This window comes from Chrysemys picta, chromosome 10 (assembly GCF_011386835.1).
Source record: "Chrysemys picta bellii isolate R12L10 chromosome 10, ASM1138683v2, whole genome shotgun sequence".
NCBI classification, from domain to species: domain Eukaryota; kingdom Metazoa; phylum Chordata; order Testudines; family Emydidae; genus Chrysemys; species Chrysemys picta.
Window position 1 is genome coordinate 16,435,585 of NC_088800.1, and position 27,963 is coordinate 16,463,547.

Consider the following 27,963-nt stretch of genomic DNA (forward strand, 5'->3'; position numbering starts at 1 on the left):
GGTCATTCAGAGTTCGTGCATAGTTTCCTAGGAAAACTTTCCATTGTACTATTCCTAAATGTGAAAAAGTAATGAATAATAAAAATGTCAGCCCCAGTCTTTGTGTAAGCGGGGGAATGGTCCCGCTATTGTGGGGAACTTTCCTGGCTTCTGCACTACCCCGGTGAAGTGGACTAGCGAAAGGATCTGAGTCCCCGCTCCCACTTCCTTTACCCAGAGGCCTCCCTGCCCTTGAGGGCTCCCCTTCCACTCTCCTGTCTGGCTGAGTCCTCATAACCCCAACAAGGCTGGGCCCAGGATTCCTGGGGGGCTCGACCCCCAACCCTGCTGTGGTCACCTAGGACAGGGGCTAGGGTGTCCCCACTCCGGGGTATTCTCTCTGCACTGGGCACCTCCCTGACCGACTGATTATTCCATACAATTTAAAGCAAATACAAGTTGTTTAATTAACAATTAATTTTAAAAAAGAATAAGGAAAAATGGGAAAGGTTAGAGGAAAACACATCACCCCGCTCTGTGGCAGGGAACATTACAAACAGTGTCTCTGGAACGTCAGGGCAGTTCAGTCTGTTCCTTGTAGGTCCCAGGCCTGCTTCTCAGGCCCTGTCTGTGCTGCAGGGACGCTGTGGGTTGGACACTTGCTCCGGTGGTGGCCACACGCTCTCAGGCTCTAGGTGGCAGGACCCTTCTTCCCAGCGTCGCCCCCGCCCGGTCGGGGTTATGATCCCCCTGCAAGTTTGGCCTGCAAGGCCTCTTGGCTGAGGCGTCTCCCTGTGCTGGGCCCACTGCCCAGGGTCCCCCTCACTCTCCCCAGCTGCTCACCACACTCGGACTGCACACGGCTCCGGACTGCCCCAGCCCCAGCTCCGGACTGCTCCAGCCTCGGCTCCAGCTCCACTCGGCCTCAGCACGGCTGCTGCTGCTGCTCTGCCTTCAGCTCCCTGGGCTGCTTCTCTGGCCCCTCTGGCTCTGGTTGCTGCAGCTCTGCCCCCAGCACAGCTCTGCTCTGCAGGCTGCTTCTGTGACTCTGCTCCCAGCTCTGACCTGCTCCCTGGCTGCTTGTCTGGCCCCTCTGGCTCTGGTTGCTGCAGCTCTGCTCCCAGGGCAGCTCTGCTCTCTCTGGGCTGTGCTCTGGCTTTGGGGCTGCAGCTCTGCTCCCAGCAGCTCAGCTTGGGCCCCTGCTCTCTCCTTAGCTCGGCCCCACTCTGTCTGACTCAGGCCATTCCAGTTCACACGGAGGACGGGACCCCCCCGGCCTCCTGACTCTCTGATTAGCCTGCCCGCCCTGTCAATCAGGCTGATCTGGAGCATTGGCCTCTCCCCATTGTTCCTGGGGACAGTCAGTCTCAGGCTCCTGATTTGCCATCGACCCTTCCCCTTTTAGTGCTGGGAGCTAGCCAACCAAAACACCCCCACTGAGTGTTAGTAAGGGGGCAACAGTCCCCTTACATTTGGGTCTGTCTGAGCTGTGCCCCTTTATGGCAGGCTCTGCCAGCTCTTGGGGGAGAAAGGTGGTGGTATGTCATCATTTGAGCTCAAATGATCGTCCAGTAGCCCAGAACTGGTTCAGTCCCCTGAGTATAATAATAGAATATCAGAGTTGGAAGGGACCTCAAGAGGTCATCTAGTCCAACCCCCTGCTCAAAGCAGGACCAATTCCCAGCTAAATCATCCCAGCCAGGGCTTTGTCAAGCCGGGTCTTAAAAACCTCCAAGGAAGGAGACTCCACCACCTCCCTAGGTAACGCATTCCAGTGTTGTTCTAACTTTGACTGTTAATGGCTCCTGTGGTGGTTTTTCCAGCTACCAGGAATAGCTGGAGTCTGGAGATGGAGCTCTGCCCTTTGGCAGCAGGCTGTGGCAGCTCTTTACCATCTATGGATTTGCCCGTGCCAGGGGAATCCCCAGCTCCCTGTTCAGGACAGCTTTATGGCCTTTTGCATTGCTGGAAGCGCGCAGAGGAGCCATATTTGGGGGGAGGAGCGGCCTGGATCCAGCCTAATGACTCCCCATTCTAGCACACAATTGCTGAAAGGGCGTTTACGCTGGCAGGATTCGTGTAGCTGTGTGACTAGGAGGGGAACACTTTGTAATGTAAGCAGTTGCCTTTATATTTAGACTCAGTCTTACCATGGTGTTTCCTGAGTGCCAGGCAAAACTGAAGTTTTCATGCACTTCAAAAATTGCAATTCCGATAGGGTGGATCCAAAAAAAAAAAGCCCCAGACAAAAACCAGGAAGATAAATGTGCTGCACTTTATCACAAACCATTTCTACCCTGAAGATGGGAGGCAGGGGGAGCAAAAGAAAAGGGCTGTGAGCCTAAGGGGCCAATCTTGTTCCCATTGAAGTAAAAAGGCATCTTTATGTTGACCCCTAATGAAGCAGAACTGAGCCCTCAACTCCACCGAAGTCAATGGGCTTGGGGTCAGACCCCAGAGAAACAGATGTCTTATGTTGTCGGCCATATTTTTCTATAATACGAGAGAGATTGTTCCTTCTTACCTGATTTGGGTCCCAGTCCTGCAAGCTGCTCCATGCAGGTGGATCGTTGCTCTCTAAAGCTACAGTAAATTCAGGGGGGCTCTGCATAGGTATCAGGATCTGCCTGCACTGATCAGCTTGCAGGATCAGGACCTCAATCTCTGCTTCAAAATGAGAAAGGCACAATAATGATTCGGGAGTTGTGACTGTAAAACAGGGGTAGGTTCACAATGGCTAACAAATTTCCCTGGGCACCCATTTCTGTAAAAATATTAATTATGACGACATGATGATGATAGTAGTAGTAGACCGGCATATTCTTTCTATACGTGTTTTGCACCATCCCATAGAATTTTGTTGAAAAGATGCAATTCCTTATTCAATTCCATTGATTAATTTAACAAAAATGTATAGAAAAGTTACAATTTTCTATTGAAGCCTATAGGACTTTTCCATAAGGGTGTGTGTGTGTGTGTGTGTGTGTGTGTGTGTGTGTGTGTGTGTATATATATATATATATATATATGTGGAGATGATATCCATGTGATTAAATGGGAGAGGCATTTGATGATTAAATTTGTCACATATCTGTGACTGCATCCTCCATCTACTAATCCATCTCCCTATAGTTGCTATTCTAATACTCCAAACCTGAGTAAAGAGATCTTTATACCTATCACCCACCATGTATTCCATATAATTTATCACTCTAAATAGTAAATATGTATGTGAAGATCTTCAAAATGATGTCCAACTTCTATAGTCTTCACTTAGACAGAACTCCCACTAAAGTCCATAAGATTCATGATATGACAGATATAGATAAATCAGTCTTGTGCTTTTTATCCCTGTTCACAAAATTTTATATCTGGAAGCTGATTCCTTCTGTGTCTACAGTACAAAAGAAGGTATTTCCTAGGGATGGGTCATAAATGAATACAGACCATTTCCCAGTTTACAAGTTTAGCAGTGATTCTTTTGTCCATTTTCGTGTAATCTTTAACTTGAATTTTTAGAATAGCCATTTTATTTCTCATTCTCAAAGTTTACGGGAGAATGTAGGAGAAAGATTAGGATTTAAACAATAAAACTTTCTGTGTTGTGTCTGGAAAAACTTAGTGTGCTAATTAAATGGAAGCTGTACACACTGTACTTTGTTTTGAGGTCTCTGTTCTCTTGTCGTTGGAGTGTCCATATTCAAACCCAGAAATGCACTGGTGCAAGGTATTTATAGTAGAGCTTTGAACTGCAGGATAACGTTTACATTTTACTAATATTTCCTCTTTTAGATATTACAAAAAAATGTATCCATTGGGATCCTTCTTCTTTACCAAATAGCTCCTTTGGCAGAGGTTTCCAGCAGGGAAATAAGAAAAGAGTTGAAACTGCTCAAAAACAAACATTACAATTCAGTATGTTTTGGTTGGTGGTTTTTTTTTTTTTTTTTTAAGGACTGATTCAGTAAGAGGCTAGGAGTTAGGTTAGAGAAGGAAGGAAAAGTGATTATAAGATCTGATTTGATTTTAAAGTAATAGAAAAAGCCTATACTAACTAAAACATAATTTAAGGGCCCATTCCTGCAACCTTTACTCATGCAAGTAGTTGTTACCCTCGTGAGGTAGTCCCATTTAAACAATAGGACTTCTCATGTGAGTAAGAATACTGGTAAACTCTTACCCAATGGGCATTATAAAATTGAGCTTTCAAAGACCTTAGTAGATTTGCTGCCTTACCTGCAAACCCTTGCTCCCATGAGTAATTATTTCTTACTCATGTGAGTAGTCCCATTAAAGTCAACGGGCCTAATGGAAGTAAGATTTCTTCCTTGGGTCTGCATGATCAAGCCACTATTGTCCTGTGTAGCACACATTATTACTCAGGGATTTAGCAAAGAGTACCTGCCCTAAAACACTTATCTTCACTGTTGCCTTGTGACCCATTCATTTGCTTTCTCTACAGACACCAAAATAGTCAACACCTTTTTGCTTAACATGTGCAGGTTCCCTACTTTGTTGTATTTTTATAACAGGCTTATGCTTTTTGGTTTGAAGTTTAGCCATCCCAAAAACTGAGGTTTTGCATAGGGAGAGAAATTGAGGTTTTAGCTTCTATTTCGTTTTGTTTGCTTTCCAAAAAGAATAGTGTCCAAATCATACGTTGGAATATCTACTAACGGGAATTCTGAAAAAAGCTGCTGTTTCACACAGTTTTATGAGACTAAGTGGGAACATTTATAAAAATTTATTTTTCTGACACTTCCATGTAAAGGATGTTTGTTCCTTAATCATTTCATATGCTTCCAATGCTGCCTAATCCCTTAAAGTCACATTCTTCTGTTTATTACTTCAAGGAGTAAGCAGCAGAAGCAGATGAACTTCTAAGAACCAAAGATCCTGTTTTCATGAAAACATCCCTCCTCATTAAGAAACAAGGGAAGACAAAAATCCCAGTAAATAAACTTTATACCATCAAAATTGTTTCTAAATCCAGGATGCATCAATAGCTTAAGTCTTGGTGTGGTGCTTTGAACCCATAGGATTTTCTAGGTCACAAGTGTTCCTGACGGAGCTATATTCACGTATGTCACATCTATCCCCAGTAATCAGTTATGGCTACACCAGTAACTTCTCTTTTGGCTCTCTCTCTTTTATAGGTTGGACTCAAGGTGTTTTTTGGCAGATCAGGCCAGTGGTTTGGAGACAATGATAATGATGGTGACAAAGTTTCTATTTTCCATGACCTGGATGGTTCAGTGACGGGATATCCAGACACCTTCATAGGGAGAGCAGACAACTACCTGCTTCGTCATCCAGGATGTCTGACTGTCCCACGGTGGAATGGAATGATATGCAGTGGGAAATATGCACAGGTAACACTGGAAGACTGTAATGGATCTGGAAAGGTTGGGAGTGGGTGTTTTTATTAATGGGCTGAATCGGAGCACTACTGACAATGAAGCATTTTACCGTCCCCAGTGCAATATTTCAAATCCGTCTTGATGCAAGCATTAGTACCGTGGAGCTGGTTTAGGTAGAGAGAGGCGGTAGCTCTCCTGCCAACATAGCGCTGTCTACCAGCTCTTAGGTCGCTCAGGGTTGTGGCTCATTCACACTGTTAGTTATACAGTAGTAATTCTGTAATGTAGATCAGGGCTTTGTTTAATGTCTGGGGAAAAAGAAAGCAGACTCTCTATCCGTCTCTCCATGCCGCTCCCCCACCTCTAGAGGCTATTTTTACAGCCATCAAGCAAAGCCAAGTATATAACCTGCTTTATAGTTAGTTAGTGGAAAATCTTGCCTGGGCCCTGATACTGAGTAGATACACCATGGCATGTCCTGTGACACCCAGCTAGGGTATTAAGGGAAAGCGTGGCATTAATAATCTAACAAACTAGTTAGGTTGGACTGGAAGCCAGGATGGCTACGAGTTGTCTAAGAGGCCTTGACTTAATCACTTGGGGCCCAATCCTGGAGCCCTTTCTCCTTGTGAATGATGCTCCAGAATTAGGCCCTTGTCTTCAATTTCCCTATCTATAAACAGAGACAGAGTACTACTTATTTGCTTATATAACAGGAGGATTATGATGCTCAGTTTGGAAGTATTTGTAAAGAGCCCTGAAAACAAGAAGGCCTGTCTTTGTGCTGAGTAGTAGTATTAATCATATTAGTCCTAAAGAGAAAATGAGAGAGTACAATTGCCACTTCAATGAATACAAATGTATGGATTATGAGGGGAAATCACTAGTTTCTTGCATTCTTAGGGCCCTTTTGACTAAAAACACATTAATCACCCTGAGTGTTGTTATATTTATTATTTACATGGCTACTATTAGATGCTCTACAATCACGAGAAATTGAACCACGAGGCAGCAGATGTACCTGGCAAGGTGTGGGTTGTGTTTATAAAGCTGGTATCTGAGCCCATGAGAGGAGATGTGGCTCTTGAAAGGAGCTGTAATAGTCTCCTCTCTGATCTTTGATATTCTTTCTTTACTTTCGGGGAGATGGGCACTTCATTTCTGCAGTGGCACAGTGCAAAAGAGACATGCCATACACAAGAAGAATTACATTGAAAATACTTGAGCCATTCATTAAAGTGACCTGTTCTCCAGACAGAACATCTTCATTTTTAATTATCAAAAAATGTGATCAAGACTGCCTCCCCAAGTGTTCCCCTCCCCCCAGATAAACTGATGGATATAAGACAGGAGGGTATATTTGGGGGGTGGGAAGGTGAGAATATGGTCTTAAAGTCCACAGTATGTACTGTGAGGGCACATGTTTCTTTAAGAAGATTCTTGTATCTCTGATGGGGCATACTGCACATGCACGTCTCCTCATGCATTCATTAGTCATCACGAAGACAGCTAAAGTATAGTATAGCACAGAACAAAATCCTGCCTAAGTTATTCAAGACTGTGCAGTGTTAGAGGTGCCCCCATACAGCACTGATTAATCAGGTTTGTTTTGTCAGTGGAGTACACAGCTAGCTATTTCAAAGTATAAGCCTGATCTTGCCCAATTGAAGTCCAATGAGGGTTTTTGTTGCTGACTGTAGTGGAAATAGGATTGGGCTCCTATGTAGCAACCCCATAAATCAGATTTATTGGTGTGTGTGTGTGTGTGTGTGTGTGTGTGTGTGTGTGTGTGTGTGTGTAAGAGAGAGAGGCATCACCATCTCTGGTGACTCAAGGGTTAAATTCAGAATGATAAACAAGTCGGAATCTATATTTTTATTTCTATTTATACTCTTCCCATTATGGCACTCTACAGTGTGAGGCGGTTTTTCCACCATAGAAACTTTCCTTGGCTGAGTTCAGGCAAGAATAAACATTCACTTCCCTGGGATCTGTCCCTTACCAGCTCCTTTCACCCAATCAGCATCCAGCTGGGTGAATGAAGTACATACTAAAAACTTCACTTTATGAGCCCTTAGGTGGGGAAATCGATATGAATCTGCAATAAAAGCAGTGAAAATCATTGGTTCTACAGAATAGGAGCTGATTTAATTTGCAGAATAGTCATTTGAATACTTTACTGCAACACCAGAGTTGCTGGGTCTGATGGTGTGTGTGTGTGTGTGTGTGTGTGTGTGTGTGCTAAATCTGGCACTACATATCTCAGTTCAAAAGCATAAAAGAATGAACCCAATCATGGAGAAAGATGAGGAAGCCTTTGGTTTACTTTAATCTTAGAAACTCCATTACAAAATGTGCTTTTCTTTCCCCTCCCACGTAGCTCTAAAAGACAAGACATTCTATTCATCCCTGGCATAAGCAGGTGAACGTGCCATTTCAGTCAATGGGAGATGTTGCTCTTTACACAGCTGAACTGAGACGAAGGTATTTAGATTAGGGATGGGCAAGCTAGGTCATATAAAATATGAACCAAACCCTTCATTTGGAACTTAAGCCAAATATATTTTTTTTTTTAGAAAGTTTTGATAGTTCAGTTCACGGCTTTGGCTTTTCCCCACTTGGTTTTGATGAGCACCCAAAGTGGAAATACTATAGAAAAGTCCATTCCTCCTGAAGTATTTCTAACTCAGCAGAGTTTTGAGGACAAACTGGAAGCTTTTCTTTCCTGGGAGTTCTCTGGTCTGATTCTCTCACCTCATGTTGCTTTTCTCTAGCCTACCTGAGGCATCACTGTGTGAATTCCAAAGCTGTCTTTGTTCCTATATTCCCTTACTCCCACCTATAAGCAGCCAGCATCACAACCCCTTACCTCTCCTGTTTTCAGATTGCTGCCTGAAGGGGGCTGCCAGCAGGGGTCCCTGAGGAGCACCAGCACTTTCATTTCCAATATTGCCAACTTCACATGCTCAAAAATCACGCGTCTATCTTAAAAATCATGAGATTAAAAAAATTCTGGGGTCTTTTATTTGCTTTCTAAGTTTTTTGAGCCTTTAGGATTCAATGTTTTCATGCTTTACTGTGCTGGAAACTTCCTTTCTGTTTTTAATGAAAACTGAGCTTTTCCTATAATATGATTCCATGAGCTGGGGCTTTAAGAAAAATACCAAACATAACAAGACTCAATAAAATCATGAGCATTGGCAACTCTGAGTTTCCTACAGAGTCTCTAGGACACACTCAAATTCTGTTGGCCCAAGAGTGACTTGGGCGCTTTAAAATTGTTACACGTTGTGCCTGCCCAGTGCCACGTTGACTTCAGCTGAGTAGTTTAATCCAGGTTTTTATTCTCGTCTCACATGCCTTCCAAGTAGCACCTGAGGCGTTAATCAGAAGAAGCTGGAAAACACTTTTTTGTTTTTTAGACTACTAATTGGCGGAACAAGCTATTTTCTGATGTAAGCACTAAAAGATAGGGGAATGCAGCAGCGTTGAGGCAGTATAATTTATGGGTTACACTACAATAGATGTCCTGCTATTCTAAAAATTTAGAGCAATTATTTATTTTTAACCAATTCACCCCCACTTGGTCCATTTTTCTTCATTCTGTTGAGGTATTAATCTGACAGAGACAGGAAGTTGTTCCATCTCTCTTAATGCTTTTATTTTGTCAAACACACTTCTAGAGTGGATATTTGCATCCTCTCTGATTTAGTATCAGAGGGGTAGCCGTGTTTGTCACTTTTGTCACTAAGAGTCCTGTGGCACCTTATAGACTAACAGATGTATTGGAGCATAAGCTTTCGTGGGTGAATACCCACTTCATCAGACGCATGGCATGCGTCTCCAATACTTCTGTTAGTCTATAAGGTGCCACAGGACTCTTTGTTGCTCTCTGATTTAGTTATATATATTTTCCACTGGCATCTGCTGACCTATTCAAAGCCTAGTTAGCCAGTTATGCCTTTGATATTTCCATCATCATTCCTGAATGCATACACTATAAAACACCCAAGAAATATTGCAGGTAGTTCCTCTCCGAATTTTTCTAAACCATGCTAGGAAAGGTTGCTTTTTGAGGAGATAGAGAAGGCTATAGTATCCGTTAGGGCTTGATTTGAATCATTGGGATTTGAGGAGGCTTAAACCCTCACAGGGTTGAGTCCTTAGAAAATGAAACGTTAACAAGCTTTCTAAGCTAGTTGTGTCTTCAGGACGGGGCGACTATGTTTTTTTTGCTGCCCCAAGCACGGCAGTCAGGCAGCCTTCGGCGGCATGCCTGCAGGCGGTCTGCGGTCCCGCGGATTCGGTGGCATTTCTGCATGTGATCTGCCGGTCCCGCGGCTTCGGCGTACCCACCGCTGAATTGCTGCCGAAACCGCGGGACCAGCGGACCTCCCGCAGGCATACCGCCAAAGGCTGCCTGACTGCCGCCCTCACAGCGACCGGCAGGCCGCCCCCCGTGGCTTGCCGCCCCAGGCACACGCTTGCTGCGCTGGTGCCTGGAGCCGCCCCTGCTTCAGGTGCAATTAGAGGATCACATTCTGATCTCACTTACACACTAGTGTAAATGCAGAATAACTCTGCTGACTTCAGCAAAGCTGCTCTGGATTCATGCTGCTGTAATGGGTATCAGAATCTCTCCTAGCATGTTTTATGGAACTAAAAAGAGATCTTCCAAAGGAATATTGAGGTCTTCAGTATAGTTGGCCATTGCAAGCTGAATAACTCCATAGACTAAAATTCTTGTCATGGGAAATAGCCCTTCTTTTTGAAGTTACACACCAGCTTTCCAGGCTCATGTACACGCTCTAAAGGATTACTGAAGGAAACACTGCACCGTAGATCTTACCCAAGGTTTTGCGCTTAGTTTTGAACTTCGGATTGAGGTCTGATGCCCAAACCCATCAGTCAGCACTATAGCAGGAATAAAAACAATGGCTGAATTAGATCATTAGACGTGAAACAGATATCGCCTCAGTCCAGAAATCAAAGAATTTATTGTGTATATACCTTGTATGTTGCTTATCTTCGCACTCTTTATCTAGGTGGATAATAAATAACATGTGAGTTACTTCTCAATAACTTCACAATCTACTAAGTAATCTCTCAATGTAAACTGAAATGGGCCTAAGTCCTTCTGCATTGCTGTGTTAATCACAGCTAAATGAGCCAGTATAAGATTCCCTTTAGGATTCTTCTTCCCAAATAGCTGTCTCTTCTCCTTGTGCTAGATCAGGCTCTCATCACGCTTCACATTTTAGAATATTTTACCCACTTCTCTTCCTCCTGTTGGATTTTTTATTTTATTTATTTATGTATGTATGTAAACATATATACTGGAGCGAAGGGAAGCCTGGTTTCTATTATTCTAGAACAAAGTTCTCTTGCTATGTCTCTTCTTCCTCCTTGGAGAGAGATGATTAGTTCACATATACCAAAGTTCTTTCTCCAGAAATATATGGAGATTGTTTTTTTTTTTTTTCAGTTTCAAGTGATGAGAGTAAAGATGTCATGGAGTAAAGGACTGAAGAAAAGGAAAGGGACTCTGTCATGACACTATAAGAAGAGTAGGTAGATATCGGTGTTTGTGTCAAGTTTTCAGGAGACTGGGCTGCTTAGGGTAGTGATATGCAGTCTACAGGTAAGTCTACACTGCAAAGAAGAACCCAGGGCTGGCCCATGTCAGCCGACTCTGCCTCGCAGAGCTCAGGCTGTGGGGCTGTTTCATTGCTGTGTAGGCTTCCGGGCTCAGGCTGGAACCTGGGCTCTAGGACCCTTCAAGGTGCAGCCGAGTTCCAGAGCTTGAGCTCCAACTTGAGCCCAGAAGCCTACACAGCAATGAAACAGCCCCACAGCCTGAGCGCCAGCAGTGGGTGTCTGGTTGCTGTGTAGACGTTTTGACCTCAGCCAGTTCAGTAGTAACCAAAAGTTGTTGTTGTTGTTGGCTATTTTGGGGCTATATAAAATGGACTAAGTTCAATCCACAGAGAACAGGTTTCCAAATCATGAAATCACTGCTAGAACTAGTGCTAATCAGCATCCTGGATGGCAGACTCCGCAAAGTCAGGGATTGAATAGGCAGAGACTTAGATTATGTTTACATTACAGACCTTAGAGTAGCACAGCTGTACCACTGTAAGGTCTTCCATCTAGCCACTCTATGCTGGCAGGAGAGAGCCCTCCCGTCCGTATAATTAAACCACCCGCACCAATGGCAGTAGCTGTGTTGGCAGGAGAACCTCTCCCCAGGGCCGGCTCCAGGCATCAGCTGACCAAGCACATGCTTGGGGTGGCACCTTGTAAGGGGCAGCCAATCTTGGGGTGGCGTGGGACACTCAGGTTTTTGTTGTTTTGGTTTCATCCGGGCAGCGCTCGGGGGGGTGGGTTGTATGTGTTTCGGCGGCATGGCGTGGCGCTCGGTGGGGGGGGGGAGGGTGTTTCGGTGGCACAGCGCTCGGGGTTTGTTTGTTTGGTTTTTTTTTTTTTTTTTTTTTGGTTCGGCGGGGCGGCGCTCGAGGTTTTTGTTGTTGTTTTGGCTGGGGGGCTGGGTTGTTTGTGTTTTGGCAGCGTGGTGCGGTGCTGGGGGGGTTTCAGTGGCACGGTGCTGTGGGGGTGTTTTGGCGGCGTGGCACTCGGGGTGGTGGTGGGGGGTGTTACGGCAGGGCGGCACTTTTTTTTTTTCTTGGGGTGGCAAAAAAGTTAGAGCCGGCCCTGCCTCTCCCGCTGACATAGCACTGTCCACACTGGCACTTTTGTTGGTGAAACTTATGTCAGTGGTGGAGGGGGGTTCACACCCTTGACCAACAAAAGGGCTCGTGTAGACATAGCCTTAGCTCCCCTCTTTTCCCTAGGTGTGATCTATCCCTCCAGGTCAGGGGTGAAGTCCACAGACAGGGTGGCATGGGGAAACTTGCAGTGAGGTTGCTTATTCAGTTCTGTGGATAACAAGAGGACTTGACTGTGAGTCTGATACTTGAGCTCCAGTGCTGCAATAAACTCCCCACGGGCTGTCCCCTACACCTGTTGGCTTCACTGGGGCTGCACATGAGTGCAAGGACCTGTCTGCATGGAGTTCATTGCTGGATCAGGACTTTCAGCATTTGATATTTTAATAATAAAAATGAACAGGCAAGTTTCAAAGTATCCAGCATCTATAAACTCTGTACTGTGTAGCTAAAAAGATACTTGATTACAATTCTGGAAATCCTGCATGTGTTGGCTGGAATGGGAAATGAAGTAAGTTTACAAATATTTGTAGCTAACCACAAGGCTTGCATTTTTATTCATTGACAATGATACAGTGTTTATAAAGCAACTGTAATTATTATACTTTTAGTTAAGCCTGTAACTTTGTCCCAAGACATTAAGAAAATTTTACTGCCAGATAACTTATCTGACACGAGATGATAAAGAACATATTTTGGAAGCATATGGTAAACTCTTCTATCCTTTCTTGAACCTATTAACAGTAGGTGCAGTGGTTCACAACCCTTGACCACTTCTTTTCAGCAGTTAAAGTATTTAGGATGCTTTTCTTTTCCATCCTAGAATGTAAGGATTTTCTGCCTATCCTGAGACATGTATTTGGGGGGGGGGGGGGGCGGTAAGACCATGGAATACAAAGGTTAGAATGACATGATGAATACTACTGACTTTCATGTGGACAGAGTATTATTGTGCAGTGTCAGACATGATTCCAACATTCCGTACTCAGAAAAACACCATTCAGTTCAAGAATAACACATAAATTCAAAGACACTAAGGCTAGAAGGGCCCATTATGATCATTTAATCTGACCTCCTGTGGTGTGGGTAATACAGAATTTCAACCTGACGGCAGTGACTGTGATCAATGCACTGTTTTAACCTCCTGATCTGGGGCTTGTATGTAAAGGGTTAATGGATTTTCTTTGGTTTCATAAATTAAAAGAAGTTTTTCATTTGAACTTAAAAGACATTTCATTTTTCCTTGAGCCATTGAGGAGTGAGCAAATGTGCTTCACTTGGGAAATTGTTTTACTAAATTATGATTTATGGTTTCAACAGTGGGAGGGAGCAGGAGGAAGGAGAACAAGTTAATTCTAATATTTGGTCTGATCCTAAAAGGTGCTCCACCCCCAATGGGACTTCATGTACTGCCAGGACCAGAGACGTAATTACTCTGGAGCGATCCTATCCAAGTCAATGTAAGTGAGAGCAGGATTTGGCCAAATGTCTAAAAATTATGGATCAATTTTTTGAATGATCTCTTGTGACTTTAGGCCAAATTTTTCAAACTTAGGTGCCTACAGTGAGGCTGCAAACCCTCTAGTTATACACTTAATCAAATGTGGCCTTATTTTCAGGGGCACTGAGTATCCTCAGCTTATAGACACCTATAGACACCCAGGCATGAAATCTCAAGCTGAAACGCTTCCAAAAATATCCTGCCACAAAGCAGACCAGAGGTTACATAACCCCTGTGCTGGACTCCCCACCACTTTCTCTTATCAAATCAAATTTTTGTCACCAAGAAGTTAGATTCCAAGAAGGAAGCAGCAACTGGTTGCAACATTTTGAGCTGTATGTTATGCCTGACAGAAAAGTGAGGTGCAGGCCACACCCAGCTTCTTGGCTGTGGTTCTGCACATAGTGTATTTAAAAGGAGTTGCTCATGGGCATGACACACAGTATGTTCTCTGTTGAATTATTATGATGTTAGGACCTAGAGATAAGATAAGGACCCTAATGTGCTTGATCTTGGACATACTCCTAGTAAGAGACCGTCCCTGCCTTCCTTGAAGAGCTTATGGCCTAAATAGACAAAGCAGACAACAGATCAGAGGGGAAAAGAAGAAGCACATAAAGGTGAAGTGCCTAGAGTCTCACAGGTGGTTAATGGCAGAGCTTTGATTAGAATCCAGGTCTCCTGACTCCCAGTCCAGTGCTCCGTATGCTAGTCTTTGTTGCTCCTCTCACAGTCTCCCCAGTGGTAGTAAAAGCTGTTGACAGAGGACTGCCTCCATTTTGCTCTTCTTCAAGGTGTGAAATCTTTGCTTTAGAAAAGGTACTAGTAAACGAATTTTCTTGTAGAAACAAGCTAATTCATGGATGCTTTTTTTATTTAAAAAATTAAAGGGCTAGTCAGCTGAAGATGGCTGCGCTTTCCTTTTGACCGGTATATGAGATAGTGAAGCAAGATTGTATGTGTCCTAAGCTGCTCCCAATTTATTTTAAATCTTCCAGGGAGTGTGGCTGCACTACACAATGTTTTAAAGTGCTAACATTACATTAGCAGATCTGAATATACATCTATCCAGCTACTGCCTTGGTATTCCTGATGTGGGAAGGCTGCTGTACATTAGGAGTTCCACCTAAAGCAGGGGTGGGCAAACTTTTTGGCCCGAGGGCCACATCGAGGTTGTGAAACGGTATGGAGGGCCGGGTAGGGAAGGCTGTACCTCCCCAAACACCCTGGCCCCTGCCCCCTATCCACTCCCTATCCCCTGACAGGCCCCCCGGACTCCCATACCTATCCAACCCCCCTGTTCCCCATCCCCTGACCACCCCCACCCGAACCTCCACCCCATCCAACCGCCCCCTGCTCCCTGTCCCTTAACCACCCCCTGGGGACCCCACCCCTTATCCAACCCCACCGATCCCCGCCCCCTTACCATGCCGCTCAAAGCAGCAGGACTGGCTTATTGGAAAGCTTGGGAGGTGGACAGGTGCAAGCCATGCAGCCCGACCGGAGCGGTGGGCCAGAGTGCTCCCTGTGCGGCAGCGGGGGAGGGGACAGGGGGGAAGGGGCTGGGGACTAGCCTCCCTGGCCAGGAGCTCAGGGGCCGGGCAGGACCGTCCCGCGGGCCGGATGTGGCCCATGGGCCGTAGTTTGCCCACCTCTGACCTAAAGGCTAAAATAGCTTTTCAACAAAAATTGGCCTTCACGTGAAGCTAGAGTAGGAATGTGCTGAGCCAATCCACATGCTGATCCCTGTGAGGGAGGGGTGCATCTGTTAGGCTCAATGCAGAAGAATAGTGCTGTGGATCACGTAACACACTATTTGGAATGTGGGAAAGTTTACGAGGACCCTAGTTGTATGTTCCAGCCCCCAAATGCTTCAGAGTGGAATAGAGATGTGGGTTCCACAACAGATTATGGGTCTGATCCAAAGTCCATTGAAGTCAATGAAAGTCTTCCAAAGACCTCAGTGGGCTTTGGACCAGGCCTGTGGCCCTTCATTTAAAATGTAATTGTTTTGCATTTATAAGGGAGGGGGGGAAAGCACCTAGTAATATTTTCGGAATCCCCCCTTTTCGCTTCAAGTTTGAGTTGTAAACATTGGTTGGTGCTCTGGTCCCTTTGTACGCCATGAAATGTCATGTAGATAGCTACAAAATCTGGTTTTGATGTACTGCATTATTGGAGTCAGAAATGCTTCGGTGGCTTTCGGACAGTTCTGAACGTTCCATCAGCAAAGCCATTTAAAGGAAATGATGATCAAACACAGATGTTAAGGTGAGACCCGGTTGGCTTAATGAATGTTTGTTTGTTTTTTCACCCTCAGCTTTATATTCAGGCCAGACGTCCTGAGAATCTGACCTTATCTATTGCCAGAGCAACATACCATTCTCATCCCCTGAGGCTGCAGGGAGTGAATAGAGGAGTACCATACCAACAGTACCAACCTGTAGTGATGCTGGAGCAGGCCTATACCATTCACTGGGATGGGAGAGCACCCGAGGATGTCATTCTGTACCCAATCAACTTCAACAGGTACCACCCAAGATTTCCTTTGAATGTGTTCTGTCTCCGATGTGAGCATTGCTCTGATGCTTTTTCAGGGTCCTGCTGATTTATCTTTTGGCACAATATCAGCAACTTCTGAAAGAGCTGCAGTAAGTTGTTTATGACCGACACAATTACAAACAAATGCCTCTGTGTTCACTTTACTGCAGCCTTTCTGATGTGCAGAGACTTTTCTCCTTCCAGTAAGTTTTGAAATAAAATCCAGCTTACAACTAGCATGCTGTCCCTGAAATCGGATCCAAAGGAGACCTCATGTGCTCTTTCTCATTTGTTCACACGAGTTGCTGCACACCCAATTTATTTCCCACAAATAAAGTGTAGAATATAAAGTGTAGAAATGTATTTGAATGTGTATGGAGAGTCACATTTTCTCTGTCCTAAACGCTGCAATTTCATTCTTTACTTGTATCAAGTTTAAAAATACCAAGAGTCTGCTGAAATATTTCAAAACTGATAAAACTCTATTCTGTTCCAGTTTCCATGTTTTCTTGCACCTCCTCTATATAAAACTGGGACATATGCACTTTAGACTTATTTTTCCCCTGCAGGTTGTTCCATTTCCTCCCTCTCCCCTTCCTCCAACCAGATCTCTCCTGTTTTGACTATTGGGTAAAGGGACTGATTCTTATTACATGTACATGGGTTTTACATTGGCGTGCTTCCATACACTTCAGTGCACTTACACCTGATTGGAACTAGTGTAATTGAGAGGAGAGAGAGCCTCACAATATGTGAGGCACACCCATTATTTACATTGTCAAAATAGATACTTGGGTACTACGGTGATAAGCAATATAGAAAACCCTATAATTGACACATAGGTTCTTTAGCACATATGACTTCTTGAGTCCTGTTAGGATGATACAGTAAAAGAGCAGAATTGTGCAAACAAACTCTTGCATTATTATATGTTGCCTTAATCACATAGGGCAAGAGTCACAAAGTATTTAGGTGCCAAAGATGCAGGTAGGGATGTAGTGGGATTTTCAAAAGTTCATAAGCAGGTTAGAAGTCTTTGCATCTTTAGGTGCCTAAATAGCTTTGCAAATCGAGCCCATAGAGAATATCTAACTCCGCTCCTCCAAGATGGTTACATTGCACAGGTTTTAGCTGAAGGTAGCATTTTTGGCTGTTTTGAATGGTGTTGGTTTCCTTGAATTTTTGTGCTGAATTTTTTGGGTCAGATTCTGCCCAAATTTGTGGGCAATGCTCATACAGCAGAGGTGTTTATGCTTTGCCCAACCAAAATCCATTTTGAATACCTGCTGGTAGCTTTGTCCAAATGACTCAGTGCTGCTGCCGGAGAAGGACCTTCCCAATCTCCATTAGAGATGCTGTTCATAGAGATCACGTATCCCAGCATGAACTGCTCTATTATACTCCCAGCAGCCTTCCCCAGTGACTGTGCTGAGATGTAGTCTCTGCAAACTTCTACGATTTTAAAGATGAAGGTAGATATGGGGCATGGTGTAGGTCCCAGGCTGTGTGTGGTGTATGTGTCTCACCTCACACACTCTCTTGCCATGGAGGAGCTATTAATGTCTAAGAGTTTTCAAGATCTTGTACTTTCACAGAGAAGAAAAGTCAGTTTGTCATCTGTGGATTAGCCCCAGTTTTGTCATTTATTTTCCTATTTTAAAAGTAATTTTCCTTGCAATTATAGAGCTAAATACTCAGCTGGTGTAACTGGTGACTCCAGGGGAGCCATGCCAGTTTTTACTCCAGTTGAGGCTCTGGCCCACAGTATTAAAACGGATTCAAATTTATACGCAGCCCCTGGGTCTCTGACAAAACCCAGCCAGAGATCGGGTCCCTTATTCAGGCAGCAACATAAATCACATATTCAAAACCCTACAGTGTGGTTGGTTTCACAAAAGACAACAAGAGAACCACAATCAAATCAGTTGAATGGGGGAAAGCTGTCTGTCGCCAGACTTTTTTTTTTTTTTTTTTTCCTGATCAAGAAACAGTTGTCAGGCTGTCTGTGGTTTTCTTTCAGTGTATTTCTTCAAACTAATTTTGCTTCATATAAAACTTCTTACTAGCAAGAGTCTAGAAAGAAACAAGTGTCGCAAGTCCCTGTTCATTCTGAATAGACTAGACCCTCTAAGTAGGGCAAGAACTCAAATGATGTAATGGGAAGGATGAAGAGTTTAGGCTGCACAGGGGAAGCACTGGGAAAAGAGGTTCTCATGGAAGGGCAAAGTAACTGAGGGGAAAAGAGGATTTTGATTAAAAACACTGTCTCTTAAGCATTTCCAAAGTGACTATTACTTCAGTGCAGCATTCTTATTATGGAAGAAATAACAAGTTACCAAGATGGAGACAATCCAAGTTAGCCCCCTTGGGAAGTTTTTACCTGCCTTAACAGGTCTTCCTGTTTGTTTAAAACACACAACACTGTGAATAATCAACCAAAAATGAACACTCTTGACATAGTGAAGAATGTACAAAGTGCATATTGAGCAAAATCAAGAAGAATGATTGATAAGCTTAATAGCAGTGTCTTGGGAGTAATAATTGCAGTGCAGCTTTATTAAATTATTTTTACCTGGCACTGGTAGAGCAGTGAATAGCTGTTTCAGGGATACTGATGTTGCAGCACTGGTGTTTCTGGAATAACGATTTTGAGTTGGCTAAAAGAACGTCAGGGGGGAAATAAAGAATTTGACAGTGGGATGCGTAGCAGGATTTGGCTTGCTCCAGCAGTCAGGCATAATACTGATGCTGAATACTTATATGGTTAACTCCTGCATTGCCACCAGAAACTCCATACATCCCAACAGCGGTAATTTATGTTTAATTCAAATATCTGTTTAAGACAGTGATACTCAGACCTCCGTGGTTCAGGAGCCAAATTTGTGATCAACACTGCCCAAAAGAGCCACGGTAGCATGAATTCATTGTTTCATGTTCTGTGTATGTGTGAATGAATGTACTCCGAGCAAACTGACTGACCAGGTATTCTACAATTGGTTAGTAACATAATTAAAGCATCCTGATTGGTTAATAATTAAATCACACAGTGAGTGGCAGGAGACACAGTAAAGAGCCACTTGCAGTTCCTGAGCCTCAGTCTAAGTATCACTGGTTTAAAAGACTGGAGCACTGAAATTCACTAGGTGGGCCAGAGGGGTAAATCAACATGCCTCAGTTGGAGTCAATGTGAATTTACTCCAGGTGAGAATCTAACCCATTGTGTCCAGCAGCACTGCACAAGCATGTATCTAGGATCCTATTTGGAGCACAAGCACTTAGGAGGAGCCCTCCCTTTTATTTGTGATTAGCTGAGGGCATGTCATGGATGTACTTCTTCAGTGCTGATTTCGATGGCTACGTGAGGATTACAGTAATTGTGACACACACACCCTCGAAATTCCTTCAGTTTCCACTAAAAAATGTAAATGGGATTAAAGAAATCAAACAAAACTTGACCTCTTGAACCACCACTTGCTGCCATCTATGGCTCTGCTGTGGAAACTCTTGTACAGGCATGTTGCATGAAGAAAACTGATTTCCTTTCCAGCGAGAAATCCATGTGACTTGTTGGGTATGGCAGTTGGTTCACCAGTTGATTTGATTTAGAAAACCAAAGTCGTTAAGATCTGCAGATTGAACTTTAAATTAGTGTTGGGCATGTCCAGGTTGGTTCAGAAAGGAACACTTTTTTTTGTTTTCTAGTGCATAGGGTAGTCAGATGGATGTGAGTTTTATTATAAGGATAAGATGAAGGTGTGCTATTGAGGTCTCTTGAAACTGTTAACATCAGGGCCGGTGCAAGGAAGTTTCATGCCCTAGGTGAAACTTCCACCTTGCGCCACCCCCACCCCCAGCTAACCCCGCCCCCCGCGGCAGCTAACCATGCCCCCCCCATGGCAGCTAACCCCACCCGGGGAACCCCCCCCCCCGCAGCAGCTATCCCCCCTCTGCAGCTAACCCCACCTGGGGAGCCCCCCTCCACAGCAGCTAACCCCGCCCGCCACCTCCCCCGCCCGGGGAGCCCCTCCCCCCTCCCCCCCCCCCCCCCCGCGGCAGCTAACCCTGCCTGGGGAGCCCACCCAGCTCACCTCCGTTCCGCCTCCTCCACTGAGCATGCTGGTGCCACTCTAATTCTCCTCCCCTCCCAGGCTTGCGGCACCGATTGGAGGAGAATTAGAGTGGGGGCTGTGTGCTCAGCGGAGGAGGCAGAGTGGAGGTGAGCTGGGGCGAGGAGCGGTTCCCCTGTGCGCCCCCCCCGTTACTGCAGGTGGCCCCCCCCCCCGCCCCAGCTCACCTCCACTCCACCTCCTCGCCTGAGCGGGCTTTTAGGCACCCTCAACCACTAGGTGCCCTAGGCGGCTGCCTAGTTCGCCTACTGGTTGCACCGGCCCTGGTTAACATAGGACCCGGTAACTTGCAAACATTTTGGCAACTGAGCAGAAAGAGAATACAAACTGGAATTTTAATTATCGGGAATTTTAATTATCGGGAATAAAGTCCCGTAGAACCTATCAAACTATTCTGAAGCCTGTTCTTGTCCAGCATAAATCGTGTGTGAAAGTTTCATGAACAGAGACCTAAGACCTCTCCACAACGTGTCTCCGCTCTCTGTTGGCCGATGTTCCTCATCGAGGCTGTTTCAATGCTCCCTTGTTTTTTTTTTTTTGTTCTTCACAGAGGGATGGAAATGATCCCTAAAAACTAGGTTAAGGGCTCTGCTCAGCATGAATATCCATTTGTGAAGCACAAAGAACCACAGAAGCTTGTTAGGTGAGGGAGAGGGAGGAGGAGAGACTCTGGAAAACTAGACAGACTATAGGGAATATTGTGTGTGTGTGTGTCTGGTAAGTGTCTCCTCTCAGACTCTGGAGAAATGGTCCAAAGATTGGCACTTCAGACAGTAGGCAAAGTCCTTCAATTTAATGACCTAGTCTTTGTCTGTGTGCAGATTCTCTAATCTTGGAAGAGGCTAAAGCTAAGACGATTATCAAATGCATGGTGCAGTGCAGTAAATCAGTGGGGTTTATTTGTGTTATCAGGAAAATCTAAAGAGGGCTCAAATCACCTCAAAGTAAATGTCTAAAGCATCACATGGTAAATTGTACTATGGAAATAGCCTGAAAAGCAAGGGCAATTAGGTTGTACATTCAGCATTACTAATGAGCACCAGCTAATACCGCTGTACTTGGTCTGTTAACGCTTAGAGAGAAACACTTTCCCCCCCCGTCCGCTGTGATTCAGCTGACTGAGGGAAATACCAGGGTGTATCTGAATAACAGACCTAATAAATTGATGAGGTCACTTACAGTCAAATTATCACAATCCCCCACAAAACCTCCCTGCAGATGCTCTGCTCTGCCTTATTGCCATGGACTGTGGAAACTTGCATGGCAGTCTTCATAATGCTTTATTCATTGGTATTGTCTTATGGCCTGATGCTAAGTGTCCACTGAAGTCAATAGAAGTTGATCTACTCTGCACTTCATAAGAGGTGCTCAGCACTTCGTTGCACCTCTGCGAAGGTTTCAGTGGTGGGGAAGGACTGGAGAGCTTTGATTTTGAACTATGCTGATTGGAAGTGAATGAAATTGGATGTATCCATGTTTTCTTTGGACTCAGACACAGGCATATGGAAGGGCTGAATATTTACATTTCTATAAAAATGGGCACAGGAGGCCGTATTTGGATTGTCATTTGTATTAGACTGGGGTCTGAAGGTCTGGTTCCAGGCTGTACCAGAGCTAGGGTTTGTGATCATATTCAGTAGCGTTGAAATCTTCTGAACTGGAACCGGGAAAAAGGAGAGTTATTTTGAATCTGACCCAGAACTCAAACCACAGAGGTAGGTTCAGATCTCCTCTTCACCACTCCCCTGTTCCCCATGCCTCAAGTTTGAGGTTCTTATTTGGGCCCGTGACTAACTTCTAGATGAAAAGGTGGCACTTTAACACTTTTTCCATGTTTTGCAAAGTGAGATCTGGATGAGTGTTTTGATCTAAATGACCTAAATTATCCTAATGTGCCCTTCAGCATAAGCAAACCATCTATATTCTCCAGCTCCCCAAATGAAACGCCAAGGCACTAATAGTATTTGGCTTCATATGAGCTGGTTTCAACTTTGAAGGGATTATTGTCTACAGCTGCTTTTTAGTATGATTCATGCTTGTAGCTACTTATCTTGTGTACAATTAAATTCTTTACCAGTGATGCAATCTGGAGGAAAACAAAGAAAATAAGACCAGGCTAGAATAAGCCTGTTGCAAACATGCCCAGCTGACGGAGATTTTTTTTTAAGTTGTAGTTTTATTCTTTTATAAATTAACTAGTATATGAGCAACGCTTTGCTTCTGCCATTATTACCTGGACTGATAAATACACAGGCAGATGAAAGCAACTTTTCTGCAAATCAAATTGCTATTGGCAGCTTTAGGGCTGCAACCATCTTTTTGTTATATGTATATACTGTAATTAGCACAATGAGTCTCTGATGGCTGGTTGGGGCCTCTAGGTGCAGCCAGGATACAAATAATCAATAATAATAATAATGTGCTATTAGATGTGAGTTAGGGTATCATAATCTGGCCCTAAATATGCTGATTATATCCCAGTTCAAATTCAAATATCCAAATAACCTAGAAATTAGTAAATATATTTAAACTCCCTGTGTCTCAAAAATAATTTTTCTTACTTATCTTTGATCCATTAGGTTAATCAAATAGATTGGCCCTGTAGTGAGATGTTTTACTGTTGAGAAAGGAGCTGAAATTTTTACTGAAACCTTGGTATGCGAGTTGCTTAGCTGTAGTTAAATATTATTACTGTAGTAGCATATGTGGAGCTGGCACTAATGTTTTTGAGTAAGCCTGTGAAATAGTTTTTGTCACCCTCTGTCCCCAAACCTGTCCTACTGTCCACTTCTGTGCCCAGGGCTGGCCTGAGGATATTGGGGAAGGTTAGCGAGGTGACTCTTGACTGACTCATTTTACATAATAAACATATGGGAAGAATGTGCGGGTCAGGCAATCTGTAGATCCATCCCTACCCCCAGCCTTCCATTGCAGATGCAGATCCCAGCTGCATGTTCTTTTCTACCCTAGGAAGTGATTTACTTTGGTTTATTTTGGGTTTCATTTTCAAGGCTGTCTCCAGGAGGAAAAGGGCTAGACATGTTACTTTTGCTTTTCTCACCCACTGGAAGCTGAGATTTTTATTTATTTTTTTTCCCTCCTTTCCCCCAAACCAGCGGGTCTTGTGGCTGTGAATTTCACAGGTCCCACAGACCTGTTCTCACCATATGTGTGTGTGACATGTTCACAGAAAAATAGTAATACAGTATTGGATAATCCAGTTAAGGAGAGAAAATTTAAAAAAAAATTGTTAGTCAAGAAAGCCAGTGTGTTAGGGAAAAAATATGATGTCAGTGAAACTTCTAATGTTTCAGTACAGGTTTTCTTTTTAGTCTGAAGGTAAGGTTCTATGAGCCAAATACTGTGCTGACTCTTCCGTGCATCCTAGCGATCACCAGTAGGGTTGGAGCTTTAATTTGTTTGACCTCAAAAAAATAACCCCCTTTGCCTGAAGTGGCATAAATGTGAAAATGAAACTGTGTGTGTGAATATTAACTCTCTCTGTCAATTATCTATGCAGATTTAGGCTCTGTTAGCCTCCAGAAAGGCCATTTTAAGTTTGGTTCACACCGCTCTGGTAATGTAACATGTTCTCCATTTGTCACTAGAACTGCAGTGAGTTGTTTTTCAGAAGTGGCTAGTCTTAACAAGGCCTTGAAAAGGAAAATTGCTGGCTGTTTGCCTGGTAGCTGTCTTGTCCCTGTGAGGACTTGAATGTGCTTAATGGACTGGAACTGAAGACAAAGCCTTAAAAAGAAATTTTGAGAAGAGTGGGATGGACAGCTCTAGTGAGCCACTGGGAAACATGGACTCCAGGCCAGTCTGCTGAAATGTAAGGTGTTTGAATTGGGGGGGGGTGGAGGAGGGCAGTGAAGATACTCTCCAGTTTGTTCTCAGCCTTTTTTCCAATCATGAGTGGAGAGTACATCACACTCCCCTTTCCAAGTCAAGCACTGGAGTAGAGTTAGCCTTCAGGAGATGGCTGCTGTGTTGTTAACTTGGCTGAATGTGCGTTTTTGGTGGACAGATAACGAGCGTGTAGCCAGACAGTTCACTGGATCTGAAGACTCCTAGGAGAAGTGAACTGATCACTCAAACTGCCTTCTCACTGAGGTCAATGGGAAATGCAGATGCTGAGAGCACCTCTTGGGATTTGCTGCTAAGATGGAATGAAAGCTTTGAGTATGATCTTTTTTTGTCATTTTCGCTTCAGAATTCTCTGTGCGATTCGTATTACCCATTGGGATATGAACTTTCAGAGCAGTGCGTGAGGATTTATATTTGAAACTTTCTTATTGATGTGAATAGGGATCAAATGACACGCTTTGAAAATACATTTCATTGTGCTTGTATAGATTTGGGGGGGGGAAATCAGAGGGCCATTTTTAAATCCGAGTAGTAATAGTTTGGGGGAAACTGATCTAGTGAGCAAAAATCTCCCATTCTCCTAACTTCTATATTCTGGAAATCAATTAATCTTTATTAATTTCCAGCATGTGCTGCAGGCAGCTATAACCACTGGATTTTTTTCTCTGATATTTCGGCTATGTCTACACTACAGCCCCTACAGCAGAATAGCTGCAGCTCCACCACTGTACGATCTCCCATGTAGCTGCTCCTTGTTGCCAGGAGAGAGCTCTCCCACTGGCATCATTAAACCACCCCCAACGAGTGGTGGTAATTGTGTCTGCGGAAGAGCATCTCCTGCCAACACAGCGCTGTCAACACCGGTGCTTTTGTCGGCAAAACTTATGTTGGTCAGGGGTGTGTTTTGGGTTTATTTTTCACAGCCCTGACTGACAAAAGTGTCACTGATAAAAGTACTAGTGTAGACATTCTGTTCTGCACTGGTGCTCCAGATTTTCATCAGTGAGATCAAAATTTAATTTGTAGATTTCATAGTCCTCAACCATTATACAAGTCATGTCAACAAAATCTTCGTGGTTGTTTTCAGGGACAGAACTCTGCACCTTTAGAATCTCCAGTAGCTAGAACCGTATTAGGGCTCCTTATGTTCTCCATAGGCCAGCAACTATGGCTGTCTACACTGAGAAGTTTACAGTGGCACAGCTGTGCCACTAACACTATGCCACTGTAAAGCATGCAGTGTAGCCACTCTTTGGCAGGAGAGAGCTCTCCTGCCAACAAAATAAAACCACCCCCAACAAAGGGCTGTAGCTTTGTTGGTGGGAGATGCTCTCCCACCGACAAAGCACTGTCCACACCAATGCTTTTTGTCAGTCGGGGATGTGGTGGTGGTATTTTTTTTTCCCCCACACACCCTTGAGCGACCAAAGTTTTACTGATGAAAGTGCATAGTAGACATGGTCACACACATTTTGTTCAGGTCTGACATTCCAGCCTCTGGAGGGCAATGCTCCACCTAAACCTATATGGTCCAAGAGCTTTCTTTGCCCTCTTCCTGTAGGAGAGGGCAGCAAACAGATGTACACTCCTGTTAAACTTACTTTAGTTGAACCTCTTGTCTGTACCGCTCCAAGTTATACCATTCTCACTTCAGATACAGATTTCTCACCATACCACAAAAATCAGGCATTACTGTATTTCCTTGTTTATTCCTAGAAACTACTGGCATCAGAAATGCAAAATCTAGACACTGTGAATATAAAATACTTTGTGTGTACTAAGGGAATATGTCAAACTTTTTCCTCTGGGTATTTCATTTGGGGTCTTAGGCACTCTTCTGGGTCTTTTGGAGCTGTGCTTTGGACTGAACAGTAGAGGGAGGTTCAGTTTTTGCTGGAATTACTATGGGACTCAACAGTAGTAAACTATAAATCTATCCTGTGTCCAATATCAGAAAATCTGTGTGTGTGTGTGTGTGTGTGTGTGGTTTGAGCATTGGCCTGCTAAACCCAGGGTTGTGAGCTCAATCCTTGAAGGGGCCATTTAGGGATCTGGGGCAAAAATCTGTCTGGGGATTGATCCTGCTTTGAGCAGGGGGTTGGACTAGATGACCTCCTGAGGTCCCTTCCAACCCTGGTATTCTATATTCTATGCTTCTCTTTCCTTTTCCACTTCCCCCTTGTTGCTTCGTTTGATCAAGAAGTTCAGCAGCTGGCAACAGCCAAGGGAACTTTTTTTAACATTTTGGTATTTTTGCTTCACTTGGGAAGTCAGAACAGCAAATATCAATATTGCAATAAAAAAAAGGCCACAAGACAGCCATTTCCAAGAGAAAATAAACAGTGCTAAGCAAACGCATAAAAAAAATATGAAACACACTGTGTGGATTGTTGAATGACAGTAACACAGGAGCAGAATATGCAGTGCTGAGATATGCTCGTGCCAGTAGACATTTTAAGTATTCACTTTAATATTTGAAAATATTTGGTAGGACTCAGTAAACCTTGACTTTGTACCAGTTGTTATTTAGCTTTGCTTCTTCAGGGCCCAATAGTCTGGGGAAAAAACAGAGGAAATTGACCTCCCAAAAAAATAAATCCCCTACTATGAGAATGAATGGAATAATGTCACCAGTAAAGGTTGTAAACACAGCTATTTTCTCTTTCATTAAAGCGTCTAAAATCTGGATTTGATTTTAATCTCATTTTAAAGGATCAACTCCAAAAAATCAGACTTTCTGCTTGAAAATTTTTAACCCGTTGTTACAAGTAAATCCTCATAACTAAAAGAAAAAAAAATCTGTCTGCTTTCTACATTTGACAGCATTTTATCTACAGTCAGTTTCACTACTTCCTTTTGTACAATCTGTTAATCACCATCCCCTTTTATTTTGATCTTTCATTCAGTATGAGGGAATCTAAAACTGCAGATTCTCACAGGGGACTCAGGCAGGTGAAGTACTGCAACTACTTTTAGAATCTAGTCCGTTCCAAAAGATTAATTAAAATCAATGGCATCCCTTTACAGATGTAAAAATATAATATCTGTAAATGTCTCTTTATGATAACAGGAGCAGCTCAGAAAAGTGGTGGAGGAACACAAGCCCTGTTGGCTTTCACTTAGTGGCTTTGGAAAATCCCAGCTGATATTGCTTACATGTTAGGAAAGGCGGAACATGGCCCGTTTGGCTCAGAGATGCACGCCAGTCTAAATTTAGCTTGATCCATCTGTGAGAGTTCTAGCTGTTACTTCTCCAGCTGAAAACAAGAATCCAAACAGAGAGGTTTAAGTTCAGAAACACTGAGGAGCCATAATTTAACTGGTCTCAAAAACCAAGGGGTGTGTGTGTGTGTGTGTGTGTGTGTGTGTGTGTGTGTGTGAGAATAAGGCTTCCTGCAGCTAACGTTCCAGCCACAAGGTTCCCTACTTTCAGCACTCCACAGTGAGCAGGAATAGCTCTCATCTTTTCTTTTGTGTGCCGTCATCTCAGCCTAAATCTTCTGCTGACCCATTAAGCTACATTGTCTGATTGTTTACAGCCACTGTATGAGGAGGCTGCATTTCCCTTGCAGTCCTGGCAATGGTTGCAGAGGGCAGGGCCGGTTCTAGGTCTCTTGCCGCCCCAAGCAAAAACAAAAAACAAAAACCTCCGAGAGCGCAACTGTCGAAGCAAAGAAAAAAACCAAAACCCCTAAACTACCCGGAATGCTGTCCCTGGAATTGTGCCACCCCAAGCATGTGCTTGGTTTGCTGGTGCCTAGAGCCGGTCCTGGCAGAGGGGCTCTGACCTTGTAAATTTCTGCTCACCAAAAGCAGTGCAGGGTCCTCCTACATGTCGTCATCATCTGATTCCCGTGTTATCA

General features: G+C 43.9%; 2 protein-coding genes across 5 annotated transcripts in view; both read left to right on the forward strand.

Annotated features, from left to right (window-relative positions):
* The window catches only part of CEMIP (cell migration inducing hyaluronidase 1), a 147,868-nt gene that overhangs the window by 21,887 nt on the left and 98,018 nt on the right, over window positions 1–27,963 (forward strand). The gene's annotated exons all lie outside the window — the stretch shown is intronic.
* The window catches only part of LOC101938579 (inactive cell surface hyaluronidase CEMIP2-like), a 67,191-nt gene that overhangs the window by 21,291 nt on the left and 17,937 nt on the right, over window positions 1–27,963 (forward strand). The window contains exons 15-16 of the mRNA XM_024107531.3: window positions 5,136–5,351; window positions 15,886–16,094. Coding sequence (XP_023963299.2) covers window positions 5,136–5,351; window positions 15,886–16,094 — 425 coding nt within the window. The remainder of the gene's footprint in view (window positions 1–5,135; window positions 5,352–15,885; window positions 16,095–27,963) is intronic.